General features: G+C 42.3%; 1 protein-coding gene across 4 annotated transcripts in view; it reads left to right on the top strand.

Annotated features, from left to right (window-relative positions):
* The window catches only part of CFAP61 (cilia and flagella associated protein 61), a 277436-nt gene that overhangs the window by 165855 nt on the left and 98811 nt on the right, over positions 1-12770 (top strand). For 3 of the 4 annotated variants that reach the window (XR_011996986.1, XR_011996985.1, XM_026002334.2), the window contains one exon: positions 11191-11289. Coding sequence is in view for 2 of the 4 variants with exons in the window: in XM_026002334.2 (XP_025858119.1) it covers positions 11191-11289 (99 nt within the window). In the remaining 2 variants the exon portion in view is untranslated. Of the gene's footprint in view, positions 1-106; positions 498-11190; positions 11290-12770 lie in introns of those variants that run through there. The other variant, XM_072736508.1, reaches the window with a different exon arrangement.

Consider the following 12770-nt stretch of genomic DNA (forward strand, 5'->3'; position numbering starts at 1 on the left):
CTCTCTAAAAAAAGAAAAGAACAGAAAAGAAAAGAAAAAGAAAAAAGAAAAGCAGGAGCCAAGTCTGTGAACTCATCTTAGTGTTTTGCATCCTTTTTCCTCCCAGTATGGGCTGTGAAGCCCCAGCAGTACCCCCAGCACCGAGGAGCTCGCCAGCAATGCAGAGCCTCAGGCCCTGCCCCACACAGTGTCCCAGGTGGTTCCCTCCTCCCTGAGCCCCAAGAACTATACAGGACAGCTTCTTTGCTTCCTCTTGGGCATTGACTTACTGATCTAAAACAGTTATGGGGGGATCCCTGGGTGGCGCAGCGGTTTAGCGCCTGCCTTTGGCCCAGGGCGCGATCCTGGAGACCCGGGATCGAATCCCACATCAGGCTCCCGGTGCATGGAGCCTGCTTCTCCCTCTGCCTGTGTCTCTGCCTCTCTCTCTCTCTGTGACTATCATAAATAAATAAAAAATTAAAAATAAATAAATAAATAAAACAGTTATGGGTTTATTCTGTTGCAGCTTGTGTGTCTCTCTGCTTCTGTGCGTTGTGTTATTTACTCCTAATTATGGAGCAGTGCCTTTTAATCCATTATTTTAAAATCCTTCCTAATTAAATTTTGAGATAAGGAATCTCTTGAGGGGCCTGCGGTGGCATCCTGGGGTGACGGTGATTGAAAGCAGCCCTGGGTGGCGTCCTGATGACCCTTCGCGTGCCCAGAGAAACAGACTTGGATTCACAAAAAGCACAGGCAAGCGCCAAGGCCAGGATTCACCTTTTCTTCCACTCCCACCACAGGCAGGCGGAGAGTTTTCTCAACAATACCAACCAAATAGTCTCACCAATGGATGAAATCTCTGGTTTTCTACCTAAACATTAACCCCTCATCTGGTTAGGTGTGTTTGGGGGCCTGAGAATAGCTCAGACCAAGGAGGGCACATTCGTCAACCCGCCAAGGTGGCCGGATGACTAGAAGTCCTGTGATGGGGCCACATATCCGGCGCAGCTGTGGGTCTGGCAGCCTCCAGCCCAGTGCTGGCAGCTTAATTAGACTTTTTATCTCTCCATTTGTCTGAGGACATCTGAAACCTTCAGCGTGGCCCATCACTAATTAGGTGACTAATTAAATAGTTAGTGCTTACTTGCTGATCTCAGAGCTAAACCCCAGTGAACAGGTTGGGGATCGTCATTGTTCCCTCCTGTTGGTCTCAGCCCCATGAATGGAGGGACATGTGCTCTCCTCGACTGTCCTTTTGATACCAGGGCACACGCCGCGTGGTGGCCAGGCCTGTGGTGCACAAGGTGCTGCCTCCACTTTGCCTGGGCAGCAGGCAGAGCTTAACGCGGGCAGGTGACTCTTGCCTATTGTTATGTTGGCCTCACAGTGGGCCTGTTGGGGGGGGGGGCCCACACAGAGGCCTGTCTGCTGGCAGGGGTGGGCGGTGGGGGTGGCGAGCGGGGACAGCTCTGTGTCAGGCTCAGAGGTCCAGCCTTCCCAGGCAGAAGGACCTGGCTTTCTGCCACCAGAAAATAATGACTGAGACGCCCTGATGTTGCTGATCACAGTTGTGTTTCCTAATCTGATTCCAAGATTTAAGTGTGACTAATGTTAAATGAAAAAAATCTTCATTTACTGAAATGACCCATTCCTGCTCATCTCAGGATAACTTCTCTCCTACTACCCACTTTAGAGATCCCAGAACAAAAGAAAAGCAAGACTCTTTGAGCGGTATTAGACCTTTCTTAGGACAAGTTTACTGTCATTTTTTGTGTGGGTTTTTTGTATGTGTGATTCTTTGGGGATAAGTAGGGAATGCGTTCTTCACAATCAAAGTACAAACCACATATGCAAACTGAGTAACAGACTCACCCACTCTCCACCCTCTGCTATCAGATCATTTTCAAATGATGATGTCGGCACCTGTCGTGGGTTGCCTTCCTTCAAAAGCTGAAAACGAAGAACTTGGGTGCAAGCAGTTTATTTGGGAGTGATCCCAGGAAATTCCCCGAGACCGCAGGGTGTGGGGTGGGAAAGAGAAGTAAAAACAAAAAAACAAAAACAAAAAGCATCGGTCAGGAGGTTGCTGTGGGCAGCTGAGACTTAACCCCATTCTAGGCCCTGGAAGGGGCACGAGAGAGTGGCCCCTCTTCACCCGAGGGAGATGCTGTATTTACCCACCAGTTACCGTCCTTCTGGTGGCATGGTCACCCTTGGCTGTTTATCCAGCCTGTCCCTCCATCTCCCCTGGTCAGAGGATGCCCCCAGGCAGAGAGGAGCAGGAAGGCTTTGGGGTGGGAGAGCCTTTTGCAGGTGATGTGGGTTAGGCTCTTCAGTTTGTTCTTTCTTAATATTCCATTGTTTTTTAGCAAAGCATGTGGGCAGATATGGAGGCAGAGAAAAAGTGAGACTAGATGAAAAGGCTGTGGTGAGAGGATTTCATGGCCACCTCTTTTCCCAGGCATTCTTGTAGCTCTGAAGAGGACCCAGTTCAGCTTTACCAGAAACCTTTGCTGGAAAAAAAGACAGCCTTGGGGGGGAACCATCTTGGCAAATACTTTCTTTTTACTTTGGGACAGAGGTAAAGTTAGAGCAATAGTTTTCAAATTGTGGTCTGTGGAACAGTGCATCTGCATCACTGGGCACCTACTGGAGATGCGGATACTCAGGTGCCACCCTGTGAGAATTGAATCAGAAATGGGTGGGTGAAGGGGGTAGAGATCTGTGTTTTCACAACCCTCGGAGATGGAGGTAATGGGTCCAAGAACCACTAAGTTAGGGTGTGGTGGAGAGAGTCAGTGTTCTGTCATGACTGATGGAGCCCAGGAAAATCCTCCCACATCTGTGAACCTTACTATCCTCACCTGTACGATGGGGAGAGAACCCAGAATCTCTCCTCCTCAATGTCACGAGGGTTAAATGAGGTAATACATGCAAAGCATGTGAAAAAGCCTCATCCTGAAAACACATTAGACTGACATCACCCCACTAATTAAATCTGCATATCGGGTTCCCCTATGGCTGCCTCACATTGTCTCTCATAGGAGGGAAGAGACTGGGGAGGTAGAGCCTTAATATGGAAGATGCTTTCTTCTCTGAGGATTAGGGATGGATCACCGGTGTTTCCTGCCTGTGTATGTGTCTGCTCCTTGCAAGAGTTCCCAGTCTGGCAAAGACCTCCTCTTGAAGTTCAGTTAAAATGGCCACCACCTGTGGTTTAACATCAGGAAGGCCAAAAAAAACCGACCAACACTGTATTGTCACTACTTTGCAAAGCTGCTTAACTATGAAGAAAACTGGAGTTGTGCCCAGCTCATTTAGCTGCCTACCCAGACTCTGGGATAGATAAATCCCCAAGGCACCCAAGACTCATGGTCACAGGGGCTACATCTCTGGCTCCCACTAACCTTCACAGCTTTATGGGCTGCCAATGGATGTTTCTTAGGCCCTTTCATGATACTTGGATGCTTTGCAAACCTTAATCTGGATCTATTTTGGGTCCTCTATTTTGCCACTGACCTTAAGTTTATCATGTAAGTCTTGGGGGTCTCTGAGTGCACCCTCCACCCCAAATCCAGGAGTTGTACTACATCAAAAAAACAAGGCTGAGACAAAAATTTCAGTCTTTACTCATATGTCTTAGATATTTAATGGGATCATGTATTTCCTTCATTGAAACTTATATTAAACTCTACCCACTTTTCTTTAGTACCCAAAAACTCCTGGGAGCCTCTCATTTTTCTCTGCCTAGAACACAGGTTCTCAAAATGGACCACCAGCATGGACATCATTTGGGAACTTGTTAAAAATAGAAATTCTCAGGTCCCACCCCAGACCTACTGTATCAGAAACCTGAAGAATGAGGCCTAGAGATCTCTGTTTAACCAAGTCCTCCAGGGAGTTACTTGGACTGCCATGGCACTAGTTGATACTATCTATCTCCATCCTACTGTCCCCACCTTTCTCATATTCAGCCTCATTCCCCAAAGACAAAGGACACCATACATTCTAAGTCACACTCCCCTGACCCTGCCTCAGCTCTGAATCCCCTAGTCACTTTTTTGCTTCTCTATATCAACCCTCAGTTGAATTCTGTGGACCCAGTACAAGCAAATAGAAGTAGCTACAAGCACTCTGAGGGATTAAGGAGGTGTCATAGTACTTCTCTTACACCATTTGATGTTAGGTAGAAATCTGGAGGAGAAGCCTGGAAATCTGGGAATGGTCCTTGTGTAGAGGTGCTAGGTAGCCATAGCCATCCCCTTTGGAGAACTGGAGCACTTGGAGCCACTGTGTGAGACCTAGATCAGGCAAGGCCAGCTACTAGGCACGTGGCCTCTGGAGACCATGTTAATCTCTAACTGGAGTTCCCTGAAGATGATTTCTTTCAAAAGGAATAACCAGAATCTTCCCAATATACTAGCATAGTAAGGCACTTGGGTTAAAAAAAAAAAAAAAAAAAAAAGCTGCCTTGAATTTCCTTGTGTTTTGAGAACTTGTGATGGAGAAAAATGTTGTGATCAGGTTCCTAGACATGAGGTTAATGTTGAGTAACTTTTTCTATAAGCAACAGATTATGAAAATTCCAGACTCAACTAGTGGGCATGGAGGTAGGAGTGGAGTTGGAGGTGGTAGTTATAAAGAGGGTTTTCTGGGCCCTTATTGCTGTGGCTATAATATCCAGGGTGGCATGGGTCCCAGGAATATGTATTTTTAAGACTCCCCACATAATTCAGACATGCACCTGGGTATTGTAACCATTTTTGTAGACGTTTCCTCAAAATTGGCAGTCTTATCTATAAGGAAACCTACTTCCCCCTGTAATTGCCCTTTGTAATTTTTTTGAGCTTTTATGAGCTTGTTTTCCAAACCACATGTTCTAATTCTCAACAAATCCTAAACTTCTAGGTCATATCATTACTTCAGAGCTTACCAGGCATAATTATTAACTTATTATTAAAAATGACATAGCTGAAGTTATTACCCCATATCATTGTATTTACGTGCTAAATTGGACCTAGTAGAAAGCATTTCATATACTTCATGCATAAACTATTACCATCAAGAATAAAGGTCCAAGAGGATATATCTGACAAGCATGAGGAAACCTGCCCATATGGTGTATGTAACCACCAGCATTTGCCCCAAACATAAAACCCATCCTCATCCCCACCCCCACACTTCCAGAAGTGATCTCACTCACTTTTGAATCCCCACAATGCTTCATTCCAGTCTTAGGGAAGTGATTGATCAGCATCTTATATTTCACCATCTCTTGTGTACAGAGGCTTTTCAGCTGCTCTTTTCTGACTTCTGTCTTGGGATTACATCTTGTATGTGCCCCACGTATATAAAAAATATATTCAAAGTATAAATGTAGAACATTTTTACTTCATATATATAATCATTTCCCATAAATTATAAAGCAAAATTCAATTTCATTTGTTCTGCCCGGACTTCCAAATTTTATTCTTATTCATTCAATGACCATTTCAAATATTACATTCATTTTCATTTTTTCAGTAAGGATTTATGGTTTACTTTTATGCAGAGATACACAAGCTATTCATCTGAGATCCTCTAGTCCCCAGACCTTCTCCCTAGTCCCTTACCCTGGGACCATCCATTTCCCCTTATGGGTCCCTGGAGAATCTCCAGAGCACCTATGTTACTCCAGGCAGGCACCCAGACCTTATTGCTGGGTTCAATGTTGATTCTAGATCCGTTGTCCTAGGACACAAGCCTGGACTCAGGCAGGTATAAGACTTGCTCCTTGGTCCTTTTCTCTGGACCCCATGCTGGTTCCTACTGGGGCTTCCATGAACAGGGGAGCCATGAAAGAGAAAAAGCGTTAGGGAGATAACGTTAAACTTCTTCCTCACCCTATAAACACTCTACTCACTTTTAGAAGTGCTCAGAATCCTTGACCCCACCCTCATTGGGTCTCTCTTTCTTTGGTCTCCCCCCTGGAGGTCCAAGTGTGCCATTACAGACTGCTAGGTGTGGCCATGGATGCACCTGGGTTTTTACCAACACAACAAAAATGAAGTAGCCAAGGACATTGTCAAAAAAAATCTCTTTTGTGATCTAAACAAAATGATGTTACTGAAGAAAGTTAAAACATTTTTCAGGGAAAAACTGGTAGATTCTCTTAAAAACTTACCGTAAATATTTTGACTTGTTCTGCCGTATACTTTTCTCTCGGTATTGGAAGTTCACATAACTCCCAACTTTTAAGTTCCATCTATAGCATTTCATCATTAATTTTGTGACATTGGTGATATTATTAAGACTGAAGTAGATTGGAGTTATTCTTTGACCACTTAAATAAGCAGTTAGGTTAAATACCTGTCTTGAGCTAGGATTTACTGTAATTTGGCAAATATTTTTGTCATTGTTTTGAACAATTCAGAAAACAAAGATTTTAGTAAATTAAATGGTAACATCTAGATTGATGTGGGATATTTTCTCTCTACATTATTTACTCAAATAAAAGCATTAATGAAAGCAGTTAATTAAATCATTGGCTTTGGTTGCCCTTGCTATGCCAAAAGAAAAAAAATGCCAAGAAAAAAATTACAAATAAAAATAATAAACATTCACTTGGCAGGCTGACAGCTTTCTATTGCCCAGAAGGGTAAGCAACATGAAAAGTTTTATGTTTCTTTTATCATGTTCACAATAAATTGGCAATGTGACCCTCTTTATTTGAAGGATAAGGATGTTTAGACCTAATTTTGTAGCTGTCCTCCTGAAGCATGGAATGAAACGCAATACCTTTTACTTATTTCCCTAGATACTCTAATCCCTCCCTGCTTTACAAGTATCTTTGAGCTGTTCTTCCCCTTGTATCCACAGCAACATAAAATCCCCACTGGAATTATCTGCTGCAAAAATGCAGGTGCACTTGTTTAATGTTTCATTGGCTTGAGCACTTAACTTGAACTTTTCTCTTTTTTTCCACGACACCATGACCTTTGATTTTGGAGCAGAGGGTTCACAATAATGTTAGATATTGTTTATGTACATGAAGCCAACACTATTAGATCTGAGAACCGTGTTTTTTCTGTGGTCCTGCTGTTCCTGCCATTTTGTTGACGTCGTACCCAAATCCAAGACGTACCCTTGGATTACAGTGAGTGAGTGACTCACTGTTCTATTTGCAGGAACTTTTAAAATATTCATTGGTCATCGCATTAAAAGCCTTAAACATTTGGTCTTCATATTTCATCTTCGGAAGAGCCAAACCTACTAAAATTGTACATTACAAACTTTATTATTTTGGAACAATATTCTTAGATAGTTATAAACTTAAGAAACTAAATATTTAGATATTTCTTTTTTTTAAGATTTTATTTATTTATTCATAGAGATGCAGAGAGAGAGAGAGAGAGAGAGAGGCAGAGATGCAGGCAGAGGGAGAAGCAGGCTCCATGCAGAGAGCCTGACGTGGGACTCGATCCAGGGTCTCCAGGATCGCGCCCTGGGCTGCAGGTGGCGCTAAACCACTGCACCACCAGGGCTGCCCTATTTAGATATTTCTGAATCAGATTAAAAATGAACTAAAAAAATACAAGGTTGGAGGAAAACATGGACACATTCATATAAAGGCATGAAAGAGTCATGAAAGGGAATTTTGACTGGTTAGCAAGATGGTTAATGAGGTAAGGTTAGGCCCTGGTATGAAGGCCTTACATACTATGCTCATGAATTTGGATTTGATGTTTTAAATTATTTTAATTAAAATTGTAATTTATTGCAAACGTTAGATGTAGCAGGTGATATTCTAAACATTTTTACAGATACTATCATGTAATCCTCACAGCACCCCTGTAAGGCATTAGGTTCTTTTATTACCATTTTACAGACTAGGAAACTGAGCTGCAGAGAGGTTAAGTAAGTTGCCACTTTCCCAAGGTCAAGAAGCTAGAAAGTCCTGCAGCCTGGGGTCCAACTGAGGCAATCTGACTCTTGGGCCCATGGCCTTAGCCACTCTGCTTTGCTGCTATCAAAATGGTGAGCAAACAGGGAAACTTAAAACCAGGGATGATTGAGATTTGATTTAATTTGAAAAGAGGTTTCCAATGACTATGTGGAAGATGGGCAGAAGAGAGAGAGACTTGTGCCAGAGAAACTCACCTGCGACTATTTTGGTAGGCAAGAAGGTGAGCTAAGGCTATGTGTCCTGGGAATGTCAGTGTGGCACATTCAAGACATGTGGACCAGGTAAAAGTGATGACATGGTGACCAAATGTGGGAAGTGAGAAAGAGGGTAGCAGTCTGAAGTTGACTCTCAGATTTCTAACTAGAGAGGTGGTTAGTTGGTCATGCCTTTCATGGAGATAAAGCAGCAATGGAATAGGGCTCCAAAGACCTTTGTGTAGACACATAAGGAGTTTGGGATGCCTGTGAAGCAGACCCGTTAGGACCTGTAGGCATTTGGAAATTGGGTGTCAAGTTCAGAGGGAAGTTATAGTGCAAATATGTGAGAGGAAGTCATGGCAGTAGAGAGCATGGCCCAGGTTACTGGCACAAAGACTGGGGAGCTTGTGAACAGGGAAAGATGGGCAAAGGAGGAAGAACTGGTACAAAAAGCAACCATAGAAGAGAACCTTAGGAGAATGTTGTCCCAGACCATAGGTTCTATGGCTGCAGCTTTTAGCCAGGGTCTCCTTCATGGCTCCGGCTGTCCCTGTTTCCTCCATTTACATCAGAGAACCTGTCTTCTGAATTAGAAGGAATGGAAGAACACTCTTGTAGATATTACCGGAGGTAACAAGAAGGGAAACGGGGTGGGGATGCCTGGTGGCTAGTCTCTGTCTTCTTTTTGATGTGGGAGACGTACTCACTTGAGAATGAGGAAAGGAGATCAGAGGGAGAACAAGAAAATTTAAAGTAAAAAAAAAAAAGAAAATTTAAATTCATGGCCTTGAAGACTAGATAAAGGGCCAGAGCAGCCAAAGTGAAGAATGCAAAAGGAATTTGGCTAAGGCTGAAGAAAAGAAATGGGAAGCTGGTCCCCTTATAGATAAAAATCTAGAAAATGTACTGTACTCAAAATCTTTTGAAGTCTTTAATTGCACAATTGCATAATTCAGGACATTACAGTGTGGCAATTTGGCAATTTAGAAGTCATTTGATCCATGTTGTTAGATCATTCAAATTATTCAGTGCCAAAGGGATTGTTTTTGTAGTAAAAGATATAGCTGGATAATTACTAAGCCGCCTGTTCACATAGAGCTATAAAAACGGCCAGTATATAATGGTATTATTAGTACAACATAAACCACATTCCCATCACACAGGCACCAAAGCCAAAATAAATTTTAACTTCATGTGAGTATAAGCGTGTATTATTATTTGCATTTTCCGTTAAATGAAACTAGATTAGTGACCTGTCATCAGTGTGCATTTGCAGACCAGCAGCCCTAAGTAGCTGGGGTTAATTGTGACCTTTATGTTATTTGAACACATTCAAAAATTTTTATTCTGATTATTAGAGGATAAGATGTGCTTGGTTTTCTTAGTATCAAATAAGAATATCCATTCTTATTATTTTTTTTTTTTTTTTTTTTTTAGAATATCCATTCTTAAATGACATGCATCCTTCGAGACGTTAGAGCACAACCTTTCATAATATTTAGCTATTTTTAAATGTCAGGTGCAGTTGAGTATTACATTGCTGGCCCACGCTGTTACCAAAAGTCTCCTGCTTTTAGTGCTACTTATCAGATTGTCAGTAAATTGATAGCATTTCCACATTTGGAAAATTTCCAATTTCCTCATGGAAAAGCAGGGCAGGTGTTCTCGAACCTGGTAAAGGTTTCTTTTGTGGCATCTGGTTGGTTTAAGGGGAGGTGTGAACTAAGAAGAGATTTTAGAGAGAAATATCTTTCTCACCATCCTATGAAAAGATCAACTCACCCATAAAATTTTGCTGACTTTAGCTGGAGGGAAAATTTGCAGCAGTAGTATTTTAATATGTAAGGGGAAACACGGAGCAAGTCTTGAGCACACCAGTTTTCCAGCAGCCTCTGCTTTCGTGCTCCGGGTGTGCCACCTAACATCACTCACAGGACTCAGAGGACACTGCTAGGGGTTGGAAGACATGTGGCTCTCACTTCTGGTCCTGCTGCCCATGAGCTCTGGGACCATGAACAACTTACCTGGTGTTTCGTTGATTTTCCTCTGTATGAAATGCACATAATAGCAACCTGCCCCCTGACCCTGGCACAAACTGCCTTGAAGATTAATCTCTATGATAATGCCTATGAACATGCTTTGGGCCCTGGAAAGTCTGATGCAAATATAAAGCAGTTTTGCTTCTAAAAGCAACCTTCTAGAATTTTCTCCTAGGTGATACTCTGATTTGAGTAATTGATATATATATATATATAGAGAGAGAGAGAGAGAGAGATTAGATATATTTGAAAATAATATATATTTTTGTAGTAAGTGCAAGTGCACCATATAATATATACATACATATATATATACACACACATATGTATCAGATATGTATGAAAATAATAAAATTAATGTTGACTGATGGGGATTAGATGATTTTTGGATCCTTGTCAACAGTTTGGTGTCTACAAGGCCGTAGAGACAGAGGTTAGGTGAGTGGACACTGGAGCCAGATAGCCTGGTTCATGCCCTGCCTCCAGACTCCCCTGCTGTATAGTCTTGGGCAGATCACTTTGCCTCAGTTCCCCATAATAAATAGGGATATTTTTACTGACCTAGTGGTACTGCTGCTTCAAGGACCCAATGAGGGACGCACAAAGCACTTGATGGTAAGCACTCAGAAAGTGTTAGCCTTAGTGGTTGTGATCCCAGCAGCTTCTTAGGAGTAGTCTGAAATTCAAACTCTGCATTAATTTACATTCAGTTTTTCTCCTTTCTCCTGATGTTGGGTTGTATTGTGTTTTACTCTGAGAAGCAACTTTTTAAAAAAATGAAATAGTGCCTGGCATAACAGTCTGTTGTAGCTTCTGAAATTTTCTGCAGTTAGCTGCTCCAGGGCCATCCTCCTTCTTTCCCTGAAGTGGTCGGTTCGGTTGGAAGGTTTGTGCAAAAAAAGTTGCTGAAAAGAAAAGTTCAACAATTGGATGACACGTGAAATAAGGTTAAATGGAATTATAATGAACTTTCACTAAGTTGAGCTTTACCTCCCTTTTCATGTGTTCTCTTCTCTCTCCTTAGCCCTCACCTGAAGTTTAGTAATCTCACCCTGATTTCAACGCATGGACTCCCTGGAAAAAACCTTCTGGGCACAGAACAAAGGAAGTTTTTAGCGAGCGAGTAAGAATTCCATTGCTTTTTCATTCTGGGGCCTAAATGTCCTCATTTGTGTGCATTTTATGCTAAATACAGTTGACTCTTGAAAAATACAGGAATTATAGGGGTGCTGACCCCCATGCAGTCCAAAATCTGCATGTAACTTTTCACTCCCAAAGTCTTAGTCAGTAAAATCCTGTTGACCAGAAGCCTTACCGATAACATAAACAATCGATTAATATTATTTTGTATGTTACATGTAATATATACTGTATTCTTAAAGTAAGTTAGAGAAAAAAAGTTAAGAAAATCACAAGGAAGATAAATAATAATAATAATACTGTATTTATGGAGAAAAAAATTCGTGTGTAAGTGGGTGCAGTTCACACCTGTGTTATTCAAGGGTCGGCTGTAGCACATTTCAGACTGGAAAAAGAAGAGTGGCAGGCTTTTCTCCTGTAGTTCAAACTCACTTAAAACATACGAGCACAAACCTGCTAATGAGGGAATGGAGAGTTGGGCTGCCATTTTTTATTCATGGGCTCATGTCTGCTTTCTTCCAAACAACTGGGATGGAGCCTACTGACACAGCTACCTCCTGCACTTGGCTTCTGAGTGACATTACAGTGCAGGGAAGCTTGGTGACTATATTTGCATTAGACCAGGTGACTCCCTTGAAGGTTCAGAGTTGGGAGATAAAGATGGGCACTTCACTGGGGTGTGAGTTTCACACCCCTACCCGCCGCCCCACCCACCCCACCCCACCCCCCCCGCCCTTTGTCATGTGGGACTGATCATGCTATGACCTTCTTGCTGGTCTGGGCAAGCTTCATTGTTTGCATCCCAGTAGAGTCACTATTTGTCAACATTTGTTCTAGAAAATGCCATTTCATTATCACACAGCTTGCATTAATTTTCATTTCCTGTAGCAAAGCATGGGCATATTAGGCTCCCTGCCTCTAGAAACAATGTCCCAATTTTTCCAACGGGGGAGAAGGAAATTGTTCCCTCTTAGGGTGTTCATTTTAGAATCCAGGATGAAGAGATCTTCAAACAGTGAGAAAAATGGCAGCTTCCTTGCCAGCAGAACCTTTGTCACCTCACGTTGACCTAATACTTTTATCAGACTATGAACTTTTATTTGTCTTGAAGGACATCATCAGGACAGTTAAAAAGTTATGGGTTTTGAGCCAGATGGACGCGGATTCAGGTGGATGCCCCTAATCCAAAGGGGATTGCATTTCTCTGAGCTCTGGATTTTTTGACTGTGGAAAGTGTATGATAAGCCAACCTTGCTGGAGTATTTATTTATTTATTTATTTATGGTTAATATTGCTGTAACAGCAAGTTCTGACAAAGGGTAAAGGATCAACACGTGCACATCTCCTTCCATCATTGCCTGTCTTCCAAATTACAGGATTCCCAGGAAATGTTGGTCTTATTGATTAACACCTCATGAGAACAATCTAGTCAGCTTGACAAAGGTTTCTGTCAGTCCCCATGCT

This window comes from Vulpes vulpes, chromosome 14 (assembly GCF_048418805.1).
Source record: "Vulpes vulpes isolate BD-2025 chromosome 14, VulVul3, whole genome shotgun sequence".
NCBI classification, from domain to species: domain Eukaryota; kingdom Metazoa; phylum Chordata; class Mammalia; order Carnivora; family Canidae; genus Vulpes; species Vulpes vulpes.